At 42.1% G+C, this 20,804-nt stretch overlaps 1 protein-coding gene across 7 annotated transcripts in view; it reads right to left on the bottom strand.

The window, feature by feature from the left end:
• Positions 1 to 20,366, bottom strand: part of LOC138373292 (uncharacterized) — a 294,206-nt gene extending 273,840 nt beyond the window's left edge. For 2 of the 7 annotated variants that reach the window (XR_011231125.1, XR_011231124.1), the window contains exons 1-3: positions 7,103 to 7,361; positions 4,045 to 4,207; positions 893 to 1,056 (exon numbers count right to left, since the gene is read on the bottom strand). Coding sequence is in view for 4 of the 7 variants with exons in the window: in XM_069339431.1 (XP_069195532.1) it covers positions 893 to 929 (37 nt within the window). In the remaining 3 variants the exon portion in view is untranslated. Of the gene's footprint in view, positions 1 to 892; positions 1,057 to 4,044; positions 4,208 to 7,102; positions 7,413 to 20,351 lie in introns of those variants that run through there. The other 5 variants (XR_011231121.1, XM_069339431.1, XM_069339432.1 and 2 more) reach the window with 5 other exon arrangements.
• Between the last annotated feature and the right edge of the window lie 438 nt (positions 20,367 to 20,804).

Consider the following 20,804-nt stretch of genomic DNA (forward strand, 5'->3'; position numbering starts at 1 on the left):
ATATTGTTATTGTGTTTATTACACTATTTACACACGTTATGTATAAGTATGTACATGTTTTATTCATGTACATACGTACATACTTGCCATCTCCTCACCTCTCTCTCTTGCCTACTTAATGCTCTTGCTTCCCTCATCTCATCACAATCGACTTTATAATGGTCCAGGACGGATCGAAATGTTGTCGTCTATTCAATTTCCAGTGTGTGGTTTGGTCAAAAATGAAATCTTCATGCAAGATCTTATAAAGAAAACCCCTAGAACGAGTTTTGCAGATACGAAAGAGTTTAAGGTGAGTAGTCGATGGTTTGAGAAATTTTGAAAAAAGACGTGGTATTCACAGTGTTGTGAGGCATGGTGAGGGTGCCAGCTCAGACAAAGTAGGGGCTGAAAGATTTGTTCGTGATTTTAAAGATTTTGTAGATACTGTATTGATGGATATATTCCACAACAAGTGTTTAATTGTGAGGAGACATGGCTATTCTGGAAAAAATTGCCGAAGAGGACATACATTACCCAAGAGGAGACGTCACTGCCTGGACACAAGCTAACTTGGGCTAACTTGTGTCAGGATAGGCTAACTCTTGTGCTGTGTGGCGATTTGAAAATTAAACCCTTGCTCGTGTATCATTCCGAAAATCCAAGAGTTTTAAAAAATATATAACGTGCAGAAAAACTGTGATGTAGAGTGGTTTGCCCTGCCATCAAAAAATATCTGCAAGAGAAAAGTTTGACACTAAAGGGCCTGCTTCTCGACAATGCTCCTGCTCATCCTCCAGACTTGGAGGATGCATTGTTGGGGCCACTTTTTTTTTTTTTAGGGATATTCCTGCATGGGCCCTAAGTTTCTGGCTAATGAACCAATGACATGAAGGAGGAGTTTTCAACCTACCTTGTGTTAGGTGTGCAGGGGTCAATAGGCTGAACATAATGTCAGGAGCAAAGGGGGGCGTTTGCCTCTTCAAACACAATTGTGACCATCTTCATCTCTTCGAACTATCCTAAATGCTCTCTTCACCTGTCTGACCAAATTGGGTGTCCAGACCACCTTTGAATCTGAAATTGTAAAATTAATAGTGATTTCAGAATATTCAGTCTATTTATACTAACAAAATTATATACAGTATACTGTAATTGAAATTTTACAGAATGATAAAGGCAATTTAGCAACTTTGTTAAAATGCACATGGGGGAAATACATGAAAATAGGTTAATATGGTTTGTAAGGTTGATGGGAAATGTTTATTACTTTTATGATTTAAAAGATGTATAGCCCTGATACTCCATCCTGGGTGCATTCCACCAGGTAATGACCACAGCAAAAGTTTTCCACGAGGCTCTATTGTCACACAAACTTTTCACATTTTCAAACTTGATTCATCTTCCCCCCCCCCCCTCGTTCCAGGGGTTTTCTTTAAAAGGTCTTCATGCAAATGCCTTGGTTTCTCACAAATGATGGCCTCTGAAATGCTATCACCTGCTAACTCTTTGTTGTGTATCCAAATTAATAAAAACTTTTCAACATCCTCAAGTGTTTGTGTTCTTTGTTTCGGGATTGTTGATATGCCTTTTGCCACTTTAACGCTCATAATGTCCTTTTTCTTAGCAAGTATAGTGCATATTGTTGACATAGATTTGTTGTACTGCCTAGCTAGTTCAACAACCTGTGCACCGTTTTGACGTTTATGAATGCTCTCTTGTTTTTCCTCTATGGTCATTCTCACATGTGTTTTCTTGGCTTGAACCTTACCACTGGCTTTCTTGGGACTCATGGCAAGATATATAATAACAAATTTTATGTTCAAATAGCCAAAAATCCCAAAACAAATGTAATGCTTTATAAAGAATTCAGGCGCGATAGTTACTAGGCAGGAGACACTGGTACACTGAGGTGCGATCACCATGCCACCACGCGCTAGGTCAGCCCATACGCATATCAACAAACTCATTTCCTGAGGCAAAGTTTGTAACCCGATTCAAATTTTTCGAAGAAATTAGGCTCGTAACCCGAAAAGTTCATAAATATTCATTCGTAAGCCGAGGTGACACTATATATAAGTAAAAAATTAAAATTTTGTAGATACACTGTGCTGTATTGATGGATACATTCCACAACAAGTGTTTAATTGTGAGGAGACACAGCTATTCTGGAAAAAATTGCCGAAGAGGACATACATTATCCAAGAGGAGACGTCACTGCCCGGACACAAGCTAACTTGGGCTAACTTGTGTCAGGATAGGCTAACTCTTGTGCTGTGTGGCAATTTGAAAATTAAACCCTTGCTCGTGTATCATTCCGAAAATCCAAGAGTTTTAAAAAATATATAACGTGCACAGTTGCCCTCAAGCTAGAGGAGGAGCAGGCAGGATGTATCCATCCTCCTGTTTGACATAGGCCTAGGCCTAAGGTCTAGTCTTCAGTGCGCCAAGTAGGTCAGCTACAGCGGCACTAAGTGTGCACCGCCCATCCTACCAACTGTGGTAGGCCCTAGACGTGTGGATTGGCCAGAAATTAAGGCAGCAATTGTTAATGTTTCAATATCGAGGCCTGCTGAGGGGAGAGCCGTGAGGTAGGTTGGCCACCTCGCGGTACCTGAAGCCTGGGGCTCCACGCGCGTGAAAAATAGCCTTTGTGCCCTCCCTACCCAAGGTCGATACCACAAGAAATGAGGCACGAGTATCTCGAGGAAATTTATAAAGAAGCCGGAGATGAACTAGATCAAATCTACACTGACGGGTCATCTAATCCTATCAATGGCAGGGCTGGTGCAGCATACACGGTAATCAAGGATAATACCTTCCAACGCAGAAATGAAGAAAAAGCACGTATTGAGAACTATGCCTCTTCAACGCAAGCAGAGCTAACTGCCATTGTTATGGTGTTAAGGTTTCTTGAACGGAACACTAATGGTGCAGTGATTTGCACCGATTCAAAAGCAGCACTGCAAAGCCTAAGTAAAAATCAGGCAGAAAATCTTGCAATAGTCGCTGAAATCAAGAGAGCGGTGAGAGTACTTACCAATCAGGGAAGAGTCATCAAGTTTCTGTGGATCCCCTCCCATGTTGGAATATGTGGAAATGAACGAGCAGATGTGCTGGCTGCTGAAGGCGCTGAAGGAAACCATATTGAATACTTCATACCCAAGACTCAACTACAAATTAGAGGTATTATCAGGCAACATCACCGTGACAAGGTAACTGAGGAAAGGAGGATAGAAGCACAAACCAGTGAATCTGTACGATGGTACAACATGGTTGCAGCTGGCAATCCCAATCATTATGGCCGAAGAGGAGGACGACGAGGGAGAGAATCAGTAATAGCGAGAATCCGTCTTGGATACAAATATCCATGGAGATTTGGAATGGAAACAACAGTTGATCAGCGAAGTTGCAGAATCTGTGGTGAGAGTGATGGACACCGCCTTGACCACTATCTACGTGAATGTGAACACCTGAGAGACATTAGGAATAACTGTAGAATAATAAACCCCACATTGTTTGAGTTAGGAAAACACTATTTGTCAAATATTGATACTGTTCTTAAAAGATTTCCCCATTTTGCACCCACAAGATAACGTAAGCTTTTAAGGGTTGATAAATGTTAATCTTCTTGTTTGAGGAGCTGTTCACTTGAGACAGTTAAGCAAGTCCCAGCTGTGTCTGGGTACAAGTGACAGGATGAACAACCCAGCGGGTTTTCTTCCTATTGGGGAGTGTTGTACATTCTGCTATGGCGGTATGTTCACTCACAAGATGAGTGGCGCTGCCCAATAAACTCGCCCCTCGGGGCAAAATTTAAAAATTTTAAATTTATAACGTGCAGAAAAACTGTGATGTGGAGTGGTTTGCCCTGCCATCAAAAAATATCAGCAAGAGAAAAGTTTGACACTCAAGGTCCTGCTTCTCGACAATGCTCCTGCTCATCCTCCAGACTTGGAGGATGCATTGTTGGGGCCACTTTTTTTTTTTTTAGGGATATTCCTACATGAGCCCTGAGTTTCTGGCTAATGTACCAATGACATGAAGGAGGAGTTTTCAACCTACCTTGTGTTAGGTGTGCAGAGGTCAATGGTTGAACATAATGTCAGGAGCAAAGGGGGGCGTTTGCCTCTTCAAACACAATTGCGACCATCTTCATCTCTTCGAACTATCCTAAATGCTCTCTTCACCTGTCTGACCAAATTGGGTGTCCAGACCACCTTTGAATCTGAAATTGTAAAATTAATAGTGATTTCAGAATATTCAGTCCATTTATACTAACAAAATTATACATACAGTACTGTAATTGAAATTTTACAGAATGATAAAGGCAATTTAGCAACTTTGTTAAAATGCACATGGGGGAAATACATGAAAATAGGTTAATATTGTTCGTAAGGTTGATGGGAAATGTTTATTACTTTTATGATTTAAAAGATGTATAGCCCTGATACTCCATCCTGGGTGCATTCCACCAGGTAATGACCACAGCAAAAGTTTTCCACGAGGCTCTATTGTCACACAAACTTTTCACATTTTCAAACTTGATTCATCTTTCCCCCCCCCCCCCCCCTCATTCCAGGGGTTTTCTTTAAAAGGTCTTCATGCAAATGCCTTGGTTTCTCACAAATGATGGCCTCTGAAATGCTATCACCTGCTAACTCTTTGTTGTGTATCCAAATTAATAAAAACTTTTCAACATCCTCAAGTGTTTGTGTTCTTTGTTTCGGGATTGTTGATATGCCTTTTGCCACTTTAACGCTCATAATGTCCTTTTTCTTAGCAAGTATAGTGCATATTGTTGACATAGATTTGTTGTACTGCCTAGCTAGTTCAACAACCTGTGCACCGTTTTGACGTTTATGAATGCTCTCTTGTTTTTCCTCTATGGTCATTCTCACATGTGTTTTCTTGGCTTGAACCTTACCACTGGCTTTCTTGGGACTCATGGCAAGATATATAATAACAAATTTTATGTTCAAATAGCCAAAAATCCCAAAACAAATGTAATGCTTTATAAAGAATTCAGGCGCGATAGTTACTAGGCAGGAGACACTGGTAAACTGAGGTGCGATCACCATGCCACCACGCGCTAGGTCAGCCCATACGCATATCAACAAACTCATTTCCCAAGGCAAAGTTTGTAACCCGATTCAAATTTTTCGAAGAAATTAGGCTCGTAACCCGAAAAGTTCATAAATATTCATTCGTAAGCCGAGGTGTCACTATATAAAACTAAAAAATTAAACTCAGGATTACTTTCAACCCCCACCCCTTTTGCTCTACTCCATTGCCACCTACCTTCACCCCCCTCTATGATGTACTCTTCCATAGACACCTACCTTTGCCCCCCTCCTCCCCTCTACTCCTCCATCATCACCTACCTTCACACCCCCTCCCTTCTCCTCCTCCATCGTCACCTTCCTTTCACCCTCCTCTATGATGTACTCTTCCATAGACACCTACGTTCACTGCATATAATGCTCCCCTCTACTCCTCCATCGTCACCTACTTTCACCCCCCCTCCACTCTACTCCTCCAGGGTCGCAGACAATTTCACGAGCGTGAGAACTACGAGTTCTCTAACCACTCTCACACTCCTACTCTCTCACCAGTGAGGGGGAGGGAAGGAGGGAGGAAATGAAGGAAGAAAGGTGGGGGAAGAGAGAATAGGCAGGGGGGAGGAGGGCCTAGATACATTTCTTCCATATAGATAGGTAGACTGAGGGAGAGCTGCTTGCCAAGAGCCCTATCAGACAGGCTTCCTATTCCTCAACCCTCCCTAATATGCCACATCCTGGTCAGGACAACTTGCTCGATTGTTATTCTTGGTGTGACTTGAGAACTGACCTCGAGGCGGGGCATGGGCATGGATTATCTCCCTGGGGCACGCACCTCCCTGCCCCAGCTCTCTCTCTCTCTCTCACTTAATCTATCAAGGGTCTAACATGAGGTCATTGTGCCTACCAGAAGTGTATATGTCCAAGGCTGGCCACCTGTCTGGACCATTCAAATGTATAAACACGTCATTAGTCTATTAAAATTATATATAATGCTACAATTATAAATTAATTTGTTCATGGTCATTCGTTTATCAGTATTTTAATATGAGGTATATATACGCATGTATGTATACGTTGACGTACACATATATGATTATGTGTATGGAATGATTATGATTATGTGTAATCATATATGATTATATCTAATGGAATGCATTAGTAAGTGATGTGGTGGAGGCTGACTCCATACACAGGTTCAAGTGTAGATATGATAGAGCCCAATAGGCTCAGAAACCTGTACACCTGTTGATTGACGGTTGAGAGGTGGAACTAAAGAGCCAGAGCTCAACCCCAGCAAGCACAATTAGGCGAGTATATGAACGAATGCACATGTACACTTTCAAATGAATTAAGATACCTTGAGATACACAATGACTTAGTTTAAATAGTTTAAACACATTATGGTACTGATTTTGACATGCTGATGTCTGGAAGGGAGAGGGGGTGTGGGGGGTTATTGTCTGAGGTGGAGGACCAGAGGAGGGGGTCAGTGGAAGGATGGTGGCTGGAGGGATGCCATTGTTCTAATGGTTATGAAAACAATTATTGATGGCAGGAATTCAGTGGGTGTGTACTTCACCCGCACCATCACCATACTGTGCCCTGCTACAACCCCCCCCCTCCCCCCCACTCCACCCATGCTGTGCGGGGCGTATTACACATTATGGGATAACCGACTGTCTGTCCATTCCTGTCTGCTCGTTATGCTGCCCTTCCTTTTGAAAATTGTCTGCTTTATCGACTTCCTTCAAGACCACACGTTAGCCTCTTATCACGCCCTCTTACCACTCTCAGGGAGCCGGCTCTTCTATACAATAGTTACCACTCAGTCCCCAAGGTGAAAGAGTGTCCGGGCATATGACTTGTTACGTGTACTTATTTGCGATTCGTTTGGGCTGTCACGTGTGGTGATTAGTGTTGGGTAAGGCTAGGCCAGGTCAGGTCAGACTAGGCCAGGTCAGACTAGGCTAGGTAAGGCTAGGCTAGGCCAGGTCAGGTCTGGTCAGGTCAGGCCAGGCCAGGCTAGGCAGGGTGAGAGAAGTAAAGCGGCAGGTACTTACGTTTCCGAGAAAGTAGCGGCGGTAGTATATTGTTGATTTAGATTCGACGACATCCTGAAGCTAGTAGGTGGCAGCCTCATCGCTCTCGAACTTTTTGTTGTTGTAGGGGATACGAGGCACACCCAATATCCCTCTTACATTGATCACATCGCACACTAATATTTTTACTATTTCGGACACCAGATTTGTCTGTTTCGTATATGTATAATTGTTCAATATTAAAACCACAATACAATGCTCTAAGTACTTTCGTATATTAATACATCTTCAGAAGGAATGGTTCGCTCTGAAGATGTATTAATATAAGAAAGTACTAAAGGAAATTCCTGTTTCAATTCTTCCTCCGTGGTCTGACACTCTTATTATATATTGTATATACTGAATTATATATACTATGCTTATATAATATATACTGAAATATTGTTACATTTAACGTATGAAACAAAGTATATATCTGTATTTTTAATAAAATATAAAACATTAATATTTATCAACGTATCTCTGTGAATTACATAATTTATCAGTATTGTACAGCCTGTGATTTCCACCTGGCTGGCCACTGATACCTAATTGCTTTCATGTGTCCGGACACCGGCGATAGGATTGTATTATTTAACTTTAAAGAGAGAGATATTTCTTGAAATGTTGTCACATTAACGTCTACATCTTCCTTCCTTCTGACATATAGATTTTAAGGTTAATTAGCATATATGGAAATAAATTACACAGTTTAAAGGCTGGTGTGAAGGGCTTCACACTCTTAGAGCAAGCCATCAAGAAACTGTACAGTATCAAATGCATATATCTTCGCTTTCACTTCAGTTATATTTATGACAAGTATTTAAAGTGTAGCTTATATTTCTGCCTTTCTGTTGACATAGAAAACTTTCGTTTATTACATTATCTAGATAAAATTAGCATTGATCTTCAAAAGGTTGTAGTTGTAACTTCCATTATAAACAACATTATTTCTGACCAGGGGGAGAAAGATACTGGCAGTATGGGGCGTTAAAGTTTATTGAAGACTAAATTCTGCAGAACATGTAAATATATAAAGTTCACATAAAGTAAGTAATTATATAAAGTTTATATTAAACACGGTTTATATTATAGACTTAACAAAGTTGATATTATATAAAACTTAATATTGAACATGTAAATATATAACGTTTATATTAAAATATATAAAGTAAATATATAAAGTAAGAATTAACAGTAACAATTCCAAGGACTAGATTTAACTTAAAAGGTACACCCGTAGTAAGTATGAGACCTTAGCCTATAGTGACATGGAAACTAATTCTGCAGAAACCTAAAGGTTAACTGGTACTAGAATTAAGGCCGAGTGCAAATGTGTAGTAATTATATAACACTAGGATATAACAGGCAGGACACAAAGAATAACTAATAAGTGAGAGACCACATAACACGTAATGTACCCGGCCAAGAGGCCGTAAAAGACCTAATGGATAAGGAGAAGGGGGTGTGACTACAAGTAGGGCTTACTAGCACCTAGACTGGGCAAAGTATTAGCTGCGGACAGCGGGACACTTGGGGACCGGCACTGCACCCCCCTTCCCACATGCAGTGGGGAGACAATCGGGACAACTGTGCAAAGCATGACGGGGGTACAAAAGCAGCCGCTTGCAAAGGGGGGGAGGGTGAGGTTTTGCGAGGGCAGCGGCGAGGGCAGGCAGAGTGAGGCGGAGCCCCATTGTGCGCCCGTATTTATACGGCCCCAAACTGCCCGCGCAACGCCGCGGGACGCGCTGCGCAATTGTTTCTTTCTCCCCCGCCAGAAACATCCCCGCTTGTGATGCAAGCAGTGACCATTTTCTGACCAGGGGGAGAAAGATACTGGCAGTATGGGGCGTTAAAGTTTATTGAAGACTAAATTCTGCAGAACATGTAAATATATAAAGTTCACATAAAGTAAGTAATTATATAAAGTTTATATTAAACACGGTTTATATTATAGACTTAACAAAGTTGATATTATATAAAACTTAATATTGAACATGTAAATATATAACGTTTATATTAAAATATATAAAGTAAATATATAAAGTAAATATATAAAGTAAGAATTAACAGTAACAATTCCAAGGACTAGATTTAACTTAAAAGGTACACCCGTAGTAAGTATGAGACCTTAGCCTATAGTGACATGGAAACTAATTCTGCAGAAACCTAAAGGTTAACTGGTACTAGAATTAAGGCCGAGTGCAAATGTGTAGTAATTATATAACACTAGGATATAACAGGCAGGACACAAAGAATAACTAATAAGTGAGAGACCACATAACACGTAATGTACCCGGCCAAGAGGCCGTAAAAGACCTAATGGATAAGGAGAAGGGGGTGTGACTACAAGTAGGGCTTACTAGCACCTAGACTGGGCAAAGTATTAGCTGCGGACAGCGGGACACTTGGGGACCGGCGCTGCACCCCCACCGCAGGCCAGCGGCCGGACCCCCCCCCCCCCGAAGGGCGAGTGCCAGCTGGCCGCGTGAGGCACTCAATGTAGCAGAGCAACAACGTCCCGTCTGACGTAGGATGTGAGCACTACTCTTCCGCCTGCCGTTTGCCATTATTTCCGATGTGGCGAGCCCGTCCCGAGACAGCTGGGTGCGGAGCGTAGTCATCTGAAGTCAAGCCTAGCGCCGAGAGGGCAGCGCGTAGGATTTTGCGAAGGCAGCGGCGAGGGCAGGCGGAGTGAGGCAGAGCCCCAGTGTGCGCCCGTATTTATACAGGCCCCAAACTGCCCGCGCAACGCGCTGCGCAATTGTTTCTTTCTCCCCCGCCAGAAAAATCCCCGCTTGCGATCAAGCAGTGACCATTTTCTGACCAGGGGGAGAAAGATACTGGCAGTATGGGGCGTTAAAGTTTATTGAAGATTAAATTCTGCAGAACATGTAAATGTGTAAAGTTCAAATATAAAGTAAGTAATTATATAAAGTTTATATTAAACACGGTTTATATTATAGGCTTATAACAAAGTTGATATTATTAAACTTAATATTGAACATGTAAATATATAGAGTTTCAAAATATATAATTTAAGGACTATATAACGTTTATATTAAAATATATAAAGTAAATATATAAAGTAAGAATTAACAGTAACAATTCCAAGGACTAGATTTAACTTAAAAGGTACACCCGTAGTAAGTATGAGACCTTAGCCTATAGTGACATGGAAACTAATTCTGCAGAAACCTAAAGGTTAACTGGTACTAGAATTAAGGCCGAGTGCAAATGTGTAGTAATTATATAACACTAGGATATAACAGGCAGGACACAAAGAATAACTAATAAGTGAGAGACCACATAACACGTAATGTACCCGGCCAAGAGGCCGTAAAAGACCTAATGGATAAGGAGAAGGGGGTGTGACTACAAGTAGGGCTTACTAGCACCTAGACTGGGCAAAGTATTAGCTGCGGACAGCGGGACACTTGGGGACCGGCACTGCACCCCCCTTCCCACATGCAGTGGGGAGACAATCGGGACAACTGTGCAAAGCATGACGGGGGTACAAAAGCAGCCGCTTGCAAAGGGGGGGAGGGTGAGGTTTTGCGAGGGCAGCGGCGAGGGCAGGCAGAGTGAGGCGGAGCCCCATTGTGCGCCCGTATTTATACGGCCCCAAACTGCCCGCGCAACGCCGCGGGACGCGCTGCGCAATTGTTTCTTTCTCCCCCGCCAGAAACATCCCCGCTTGTGATGCAAGCAGTGACCATTTTCTGACCAGGGGGAGAAAGATACTGGCAGTATGGGGCGTTAAAGTTTATTGAAGACTAAATTCTGCAGAACATGTAAATATATAAAGTTCACATAAAGTAAGTAATTATATAAAGTTTATATTAAACACGGTTTATATTATAGACTTAACAAAGTTGATATTATATAAAACTTAATATTGAACATGTAAATATATAACGTTTATATTAAAATATATAAAGTAAATATATAAAGTAAATATATAAAGTAAGAATTAACAGTAACAATTCCAAGGACTAGATTTAACTTAAAAGGTACACCCGTAGTAAGTATGAGACCTTAGCCTATAGTGACATGGAAACTAATTCTGCAGAAACCTAAAGGTTAACTGGTACTAGAATTAAGGCCGAGTGCAAATGTGTAGTAATTATATAACACTAGGATATAACAGGCAGGACACAAAGAATAACTAATAAGTGAGAGACCACATAACACGTAATGTACCCGGCCAAGAGGCCGTAAAAGACCTAATGGATAAGGAGAAGGGGGTGTGACTACAAGTAGGGCTTACTAGCACCTAGACTGGGCAAAGTATTAGCTGCGGACAGCGGGACACTTGGGGACCGGCGCTGCACCCCCACCGCAGGCCAGCGGCCGGACCCCCCCCCCCCCCCCCGAAGGGCGAGTGCCAGCTGGCCGCGTGAGGCACTCAATGTAGCAGAGCAACAACGTCCCGTCTGACGTAGGATGTGAGCACTACTCTTCCGCCTGCCGTTTGCCATTATTTCCGATGTGGCGAGCCCGTCCCGAGACAGCTGGGTGCGGAGCGTAGTCATCTGAAGTCAAGCCTAGCGCCGAGAGGGCAGCGCGTAGGATCCTGGAGAAATCTCGCCTGGTGACAGGAGCGCTTGTAGGATCTGTGCTTGTAGGATCCGAAGAGTGTTGATTCCTGACCATGTAAGCGATACCTGGTCCAGTCGGAGCGTGCGTCGATTTTTTGTCGCGTAGCTCACCTCCCCCGGGCTGAAAGATATAAGGCAGTAAGGGTGGGCAGAAGCGGCGTGCAGTGTTATCGTGACAGGCAAGAGCACAGACGAGAGGGAAACCCTAGCTGAATCAATACGGAGACGAAAAAACGGGGGAGGGAGCCCGGCAGCAGGAATTAAGAGAAACCTTAATTAACAATCCTGGATGAATAAAGAGCATCCGAATAATTATACTGTAGCAATGAAGGGGGCTAACAAATCTAAGAATCTTCCAGCAAACGGAAGGGGGAAGTACCTTTGCTAAGAGCAAAGGTGGGAGAAAACCGGTAGGAGAACAGCAAGGAAGCACAAAGCAACTATAACAGGGTAAGACGAAACACTATAAATCTTGAATATAAACAATACATATACCAAGAAAGGGGATAACAACTAAGCAACATATACATAAACAATAAAATGGAATAAGAACCAATTCTTAAAGCCAAATCTATAACATGCTTGTGTCCTAATCGGATGTTGAATGTGAGCGGGGAACATTACCCTTGGTCTTTATCCCATCTCTGCCTCCAGACGGGTGATTGGGCTGGATAGAAGCCAAGGAGTCTGCCTTAAGTGGCCGCTGAGTGTAGTCTTGTGTTGTCAATGAGCGTCTGCGAGCCGCAACTAGTACGCCGTGAACTTCGGCAACATCTTTAGAACAGGAGCAAAGTGAAATCGAAGGCAGGGAGCTGCCATTCAGTAACTGTAATAAGGATAATAATAAGAATACAATGTCGTAAATAATCGTACAATGAAGAATACAATGTAATATCGTAAATAACAGATGACGGCAAGTGCCGCAGAATGGAAGAAATTAAGAAAGCAACGCCAAACCATAATAACAATTTATATTTTAATAAAATAATACTGGAATGACAGTAACGATACGGAATAATATTAATACTACCATATAGCCCAGCAAATAAAGGGAAGATAATAGTATTAACGTAGGCCCTGGGCGGCTGCATCCCGGCACCGCTGCGTGCGTTGTAATGGTGATCAGAGGAATATCCGGCTCGCGTTCTCTTCCTCGCCGCAGTAGGGTGAGGAGGGGGGGGGGGGTTCCGGCTTGTCGTGGCTGCGAATAAAGGGAACAGAAGAAGCCGGCGTTGAGCGCCAAGCGGGCAGAGCGCAGTGGAAGGAATAGCGGTTGGAGGTAAGGGCCCCTAACCTAATGATAGATGAGTACAAAATAAGAAACCTTCCATATAAAGTGTGTAAAAATCTTAATTTACATTGTCTTAGGAAGGCAAAGAACGGGATATCATTAAATATACGACGTTCCCGACGACGCTTCGACGCCGCCATCTGCTGGAGTGTACCGTGCCCCAGGCAACGTGGGGGCCACCCCCCTGTCCAGGTCACCTGAATAGGGGCAAGGCATGGCACGTGATATCTGCCGGTACAAAATAAGGGTATACAATCGGCGTGCATCTACATTACAATCCTCCCATGGTGGTGTGAATTTTCTCTTGGGCACAGCAATACACCAATACACTCTGTAATAACATCATACTTTATATCAAGGCTTGTACCTTGATATAAACCGCCCTTACCTGGGTTTACATTTCGTATTATGTGATTTTGGCAACTGTTGCCATTTTTTAATTAATGCATTTAACTGAGATGCAGACAAATATATATTTCCGGAGGGGGGGGGGGGGGAGTAGAAATAGCCTAAGCTACTCTATCCCTTTGATATGTATTTTTTTATTGTCTCAATAAACATACTTGAACTTGAAGTGGACTTTAATGTTTTTTCGGCAGCTTTATTTCCTTAGTTTCCAACCTGTTGTTTACTACAGGTCCGCGTTCAATCCCCGACCGCCCAAGAGGTTGGGCACCATTCCTTTCTCCCGTTACATCCCAAATCCGTATCCTGACCCTTTCCGAGTGCTATAGAGTCGTAATGGCTTGGCGCTTTCACTTGATAGTTCGCCCCCCCCCCCCCACTCCCTGAATAATATTACGAGAGCAGTATTTACGGGCTATTCATGCCCGTGCCACCTCTTGGGTGGCTTAATCTTCATCAATCGAGAGCAGTACGTCCTAACCAGACATTATATGATGATATCCTGAACAGTTGATAAATAAAAGTAATTGCAGAACTTAGTTATCTAATACTTATCATAAATGGTATAAAACCTTATCATAAGCCAAGGGATTTGTAGATCAGTGTTTAAAAGGGAATTCGGAATTAATAATAACACAGCTGATGCCATCTGTCGGCAGATAAGAACACTATCAACTGGCTGGTCAACAGTGGCCATAAGATACAGCTTACGCCATCTGTTGAGATCAAATTACACCTATAACAAATTACCCTGCAAAATACAACTAACGCCATCTAGTTTTTTTCCAACGCACTATAAATAGCCAAACAGCAACCCATAAGGTGGGTTGTTGTGCTCGGGTAGGAGGTTCCAAGCTCCGCTTTTTTTTGCTTATATTCTTTGTTGACATTCACACAACAGCCAATCATAGGAAGGGATCAGCTAAAGGCTCCATCCACTTAATAAATAATCTTTATTCAGCACACCATCCTTGCTTATGACATTCTGCTTCAACTTTAATCTACCTAAAAAGTGAAATGTTAAGTATTTAAAAGTATTAATATAGTGATAATTGAATACTGCAGGATGTAACGGGTGTTACAGAAACATGGGCTGGCTACCTAGCTTGTGACGTTATAATTGGGGGTTGCCTAGACACAAATATATTTATTTATTTATTTGTATTTATTTATTTATATAATATCGATGATACGATGCCCACCCTCTTATTAGACTAAAATTTTCAGTTAAATGGAAATTTCTATCAGGTACAAAATATAGAAGTTATTTTGCCAAAGGACGCATTTTTTAGTTTGTATTTTATTCATAAAACGAGTGTTGCCATTCCCCGCAACAGGAAGGTATTTCCTGTGCTGGGTGAGCTGGACGCACACCGATCTAACTTATGACTTTCTGTTTCATCTCTTGTATATTTAAAATATGAGTTTTTCGACTGCTATGATAATTAAAAATATGAGATATTATAACAATTGTTACACGAAATGGCTAAATTCTCCCATTGAGCTCATAGTGGATTTGTAATAGAGTTTTATGGGAGAGGTTATGTGTTGTGGTTGTTGTCTGGTATGTTGTACTATTTTTCTAAATATCTCCTGATTTGGGAGACTTCTCTATTTGTAAAGTAGTAAAGTAAAGTCAATTTTATTCAGGAAAGTACATACATAGTTGTTTTACAAACATAATGTTGGATTTATAGAGCTAGTACATATAATACCTAAAGCCACTAGTACGCATAGCGTTTTGGGCCTAGTATCTTATTTTTTTCGGGGGGTATATATAACGTTTATATTAAAATATATAAAGTAAATATATAAAGTAAGAATTAACAGTAACAATTCCAAGTCCGAGGACTAGATTTAACTTAAAAGGTACACCCGTAGTATGAGACCTTAGCCTATAGTGACATGGAAACTAATTCTGCAGAAACCTAAAGGTTAACTGGTACTAGAATTAAGGCCGAATGCAAATGTGTAGTAATTATATAACACTAGGATATAACAGGCAGGACACAAAGAGTAACTAATAAGTGAGAGACCACATAACACATAATGTACCCGACCAAGAGGCCGGAAAGACCTAATGAATAAGGAGAAGGGGGTGACTACAAGTAGGGCTTACTAGCACCTAGACTGGGCAAAGTATTAGCTGCGGACAGCGGGACACTTGGGGACCGGCGCTGCACCCCCACCGCAGGCCAGCGGCCGGACCCCCCCCCCCCCCCTCCGAAGGGCGAGTGCCAGCTGGCCGCGTGAGGCACTCAATGTAGCAGAGCAACAACGTCCCGTCTGACGTAGGATGTGAGCACTACTCTTCCGCCTGCCGTTTGCCATTATTTCCGATGTGGCGAGCCCGTCCCGAGACAGCTGGGTGCGGAGCGTAGTCATCTGAAGTCAAGCCTAGCGCCGAGAGGGCAGCGCGTAGGATCCTGGAGAAATCTCGCCTGGTGACAGGAGCGCTTGTAGGATCTGTGCTTGTAGGATCCGAAGAGTGTTGATTCCTGACCATGTAAGCGATACCTGGTCCAGTCGGAGCGTGCGTCGATTTTTTGTCGCGTAGCTCACCTCCCCCGGGCTGAAAGATATAAGGCAGTAAGGGTGGGCAGAAGCGGCGTGCAGTGTTATCGTGACAGGCAAGAGCACAGACGAGAGGGAAACCCTAGCTGAATCAATACGGAGACGAAAAAACGGGGGAGGGAGCCCGGCAGCAGGAATTAAGAGAAACCTTAATTAACAATCCTGGATGAATAAAGAGCATCCGAATAATTATACTGTAGCAATGAAGGGGGCTAACAAATCTAAGAATCTTCCAGCAAACGGAAGGGGGAAGTACCTTTGCTAAGAGCAAAGGTGGGAGAAAACCGGTAGGAGAACAGCAAGGAAGCACAAAGCAACTATAACAGGGTAAGACGAAACACTATAAATCTTGAATATAAATAATACATATACCAAGAAAGGGGATAACAACTAAGCAACATATACATAAACAATAAAATGGAATAAGAACCAATTCTTAAAGCCAAATCTATAACATGCTTGTGTCCTAATCGGATGTTGAATGTGAGCGGGGAACATTACCCTTGGTCTTTATCCCATCTCTGCCTCCAGACGGGTGATTGGGCTGGATAGAAGCCAAGGAGTCTGCCTTAAGTGGCCGCTGAGTGTAGTCTTGTGTTGTCAATGAGCGTCTGCGAGCCGCAGCTAGTACGCCGTGAACTTCGGCAACATCTTTAGAACAGGAGCAAAGTGAAATCGACGGCAGGGAGCTGCCATTCAGTAACTGTAATAAGGATAATAATAAGAATACAATGTCGTAAATAATCGTACAATGAAGAATACAATGTAATATCGTAAATAACAGATGACGGCAAGTGCCGCAGAATGGAAGAAATTAAGAAAGTAACGCCAAACCATAATAACAATTTATATTTTAATAAAATAATACTGGAATGACAGTAACGATACGGAATAATATTAATACTACCATATAGCCCAGCAAATAAAGGGAAGATAATAGTATTAACGTAGGCCCTGGGCGGCTGCATCCCGGCACCGCTGCGTGCGTTGTAATGGTGATCAGAGGAATATCCGGCTCGCGTTCTCTTCCTCGCCGCAGTAGGGTGAGGAGGGGGGGGGGGTTCCGGCTTGTCGTGGCTGCGAATAAAGGGAACAGAAGAAGCCGGCGTTGAGCGCCAAGCGGGCAGAGCGCAGTGGAAGGAATAGCGGTTGGAGGTAAGGGCCCCTAACCTAATGATAGATGAGTACAAAATAAGAAACCTTCCATATAAAGTGTGTAAAAATCTTAATTTACATTGTCTTAGGAAGGCAAAGAACGGGATATCATTAAATATACGACGTTCCCGACGACGCTTCGACGCCGCCATCTGCTGGAGTGTACCGTGCCCCAGGCAACGTGGGGGCCACCCCCCTGTCCAGGTCACCTGAATAGGGGCAAGGCATGGCACGTGATATCTGCCGGTACAAAATAAGGGTATACAATCGGCGTGCATCTACATTACAATCCTCCCATGGTGGTGTGAATTTTCTCTTGGGCACAGCAATACACCAATACACTCTGTAATAACATCATACTTTATATCAAGGCTTGTACCTTGATATAAACCGCCCTTACCTGGGTTTACATTTCGTATTATGTGATTTTGGCAACTGTTGCCATTTTTTAATTAATGCATTTAACTGAGATGCAGACAAATATATATTTCCGGAGGGGGGGGGGAGTAGAAATAGCCTAAGCTACTCTATCCCTTTGATATGTATTTTTTTATTGTCTCAATAAACATACTTGAACTTGAAGTGGACTTTAATGTTTTTTCGGCAGCTTTATTTCCTTAGTTTCCAACCTGTTGTTTACTACAGGTCCGCGTTCAATCCCCGACCGCCCAAGAGGTTGGGCACCATTCCTTTCTCCCGTTACATCCCAAATCCGTATCCTGACCCTTTCCGAGTGCTATAGAGTCGTAATGGCTTGGCGCTTTCACTTGATAGTTCGCCCCCCCCACTCCCTGAATAATATTACGAGAGCAGTATTTACGGGCTATTCATGCCCGTGCCACCTCTTGGGTGGCTTAATCTTCATCAATCGAGAGCAGTACGTCCTAACCAGACATTATATGATGATATCCTGAACAGTTGATAAATAAAAGTAATTGCAGAACTTAGTTATCTAATACTTATCATAAATGGTATAAAACCTTATCATAAGCCAAGGGATTTGTAGATCAGTGTTTAAAAGGGAATTCGGAATTAATAATAACACAGCTGATGCCATCTGTCGGCAGATAAGAACACTATCAACTGGCTGGTCAACAGTGGCCATAAGATACAGCTTACGCCATCTGTTGAGATCAAATTACACCTATAACAAATTACCCTGCAAAATACAACTAACGCCATCTAGTTTTTTTCCAACGCACTATAAATAGCCAAACAGCAACCCATAAGGTGGGTTGTTGTGCTCGGGTAGGAGGTTCCAAGCTCCGCTTTTTTTTGCTTATATTCTTTGTTGACATTCACACAACAGCCAATCATAGGAAGGGATCAGCTAAAGGCTCCATCCACTTAATAAATAATCTTTATTCAGCACACCATCCTTGCTTATGACATTCTGCTTCAACTTTAATCTACCTAAAAAGTGAAATGTTAAGTATTTAAAAGTATTAATATAGTGATAATTGAATACTGCAGGATGTAACGGGTGTTACAGAAACATGGGCTGGCTACCTAGCTTGTGACGTTATAATTGGGGGTTGCCTAGACACAAATATATTTATTTATTTATTTGTATTTATTTATTTATATAATATCGATGATACGATGCCCACCCTCTTATTAGACTAAAATTTTCAGTTAAATGGAAATTTCTATCAGGTACAAAATATAGAAGTTATTTTGCCAAAGGACGCATTTTTTAGTTTGTATTTTATTCATAAAACGAGTGTTGCCATTCCCCGCAACAGGAAGGTATTTCCTGTGCTGGGTGAGCTGGACGCACACCGATCTAACTTATGACTTTCTGTTTCATCTCTTGTATATTTAAAATATGAGTTTTTCGACTGCTATGATAATTAAAAATATGAGATATTATAACAATTGTTACACGAAATGGCTAAATTCTCCCATTGAGCTCATAGTGGATTTGTAATAGAGTTTTATGGGAGAGGTTATGTGTTGTGGTTGTTGTCTGGTATGTTGTACTATTTTTCTAAATATCTCCTGATTTGGGAGACTTCTCTATTTGTAAAGTAGTAAAGTAAAGTCAATTTTATTCAGGAAAGTACATACATAGTTGTTTTACAAACATAATGTTGGATTTATAGAGCTAGTACATATAATACCTAAAGCCACTAGTACGCATAGCGTTTTGGGCCTAGTATCTTATTTTTTTTCGGGGGGTATATATAACGTTTATATTAAAATATATAAAGTAAATATATAAAGTAAGAATTAACAGTAACAATTCCAAGTCCGAGGACTAGATTTAACTTAAAAGGTACACCCGTAGTATGAGACCTTAGCCTATAGTGACATGGAAACTAATTCTGCAGAAACCTAAAGGTTAACTGGTACTAGAATTAAGGCCGAATGCAAATGTGTAGTAATTATATAACACTAGGATATAACAGGCAGGACACAAAGAGTAACTAATAAGTGAGAGACCACATAACACATAATGTACCCGACCAAGAGGCCGGAAAGACCTAATGAATAAGGAGAAGGGGGTGACTACAAGTAGGGCTTACTAGCACCTAGACTGGGCAAAGTATTAGCTGCGGACAGCGGGACACTTGGGGACCGGCGCTGCACCCCCCTTCCCACATGCAGTGGGGAGACAATCGGGACAACTGTGCAAAGCATGACGGGTGTACAAAAGCAGCCGCTTGCAAAGGGGGGGGAGGGTGGGGTTTTGCGAGGGCAGCGGCGAGGGCAGGCGGAGTGAGGGCAGAGCCCCATTGTGCGCCCGTATTTATACGGCCCCAAACTGCCCGCGCAACGCCGCGGGACGCGCTGCGCAATTGTTTCTTTCTCCCCCGCCAGAAACATCCCCGCTTGCGATCAAGCAGTGACCATTGAACGGACAGCATAAAACTTCCACTAGTGTCACAATGACAGTGTGACATTGTAATTGCCACAATTAGGCTAGGATATCGATATGTATCGCAGGTGGCTGCAGGTAATGAATAGCCCCCAATGGTGAATATTCCAATTGTAAAGTATGTGAACAAGAGCTGGGACATACTCACCAACACTATATCTGTGATTGCCCTGTTATAAGTGACTTCAGACCAAATGGTATAAGGTACTTTGAACTCTGTAATTACTTCATACACTTAGGAATATTGGAAGATATTCTTACGCTGTACCCGGATTTTGCTAACGGAAGCTAATAGATCAGCCTTATATTTTATGTTCTCACCTGATTGTTACCTTGAGGTAGGCCCGTAAGTGGTAGTCCTCTTGAACCATTAACAGTATCAATAGATGATACTGGAGATCTGTGGAGGTGCGACTGGACCCTGCGTGACGGGAGATGTATCCCTTGTTTCTTGTGATTGATTGATGAGGATTAAGCCACCCAAAAGGTAGCACGGGCATGAATAGCCCGTAAGTGGTGTTCTTGTTAGTCACAGTTGATTTTTTTTTATTGAGACTGGTATTTTATTCCCTGATTCCATGTATAACTAACCATCCTGTGAGATGGGAATATTTAATGAACTTATAGCTAGTTTTTGATATACACTGTGCAATCTTTCATATAGAATAGGGTAGCAGCACATTACTGTGTATACCTAAGCTTGTTAATAATAACAAAAAAAAAAAGTTAGTTTCTATCGATAGGGAGAGCGATGGTTCAAAAATCCTTCTTTAA

The sequence above is a fragment of the Procambarus clarkii genome, chromosome 41, assembly GCF_040958095.1.
Source record: "Procambarus clarkii isolate CNS0578487 chromosome 41, FALCON_Pclarkii_2.0, whole genome shotgun sequence".
NCBI lineage: Eukaryota > Metazoa > Arthropoda > Malacostraca > Decapoda > Cambaridae > Procambarus > Procambarus clarkii.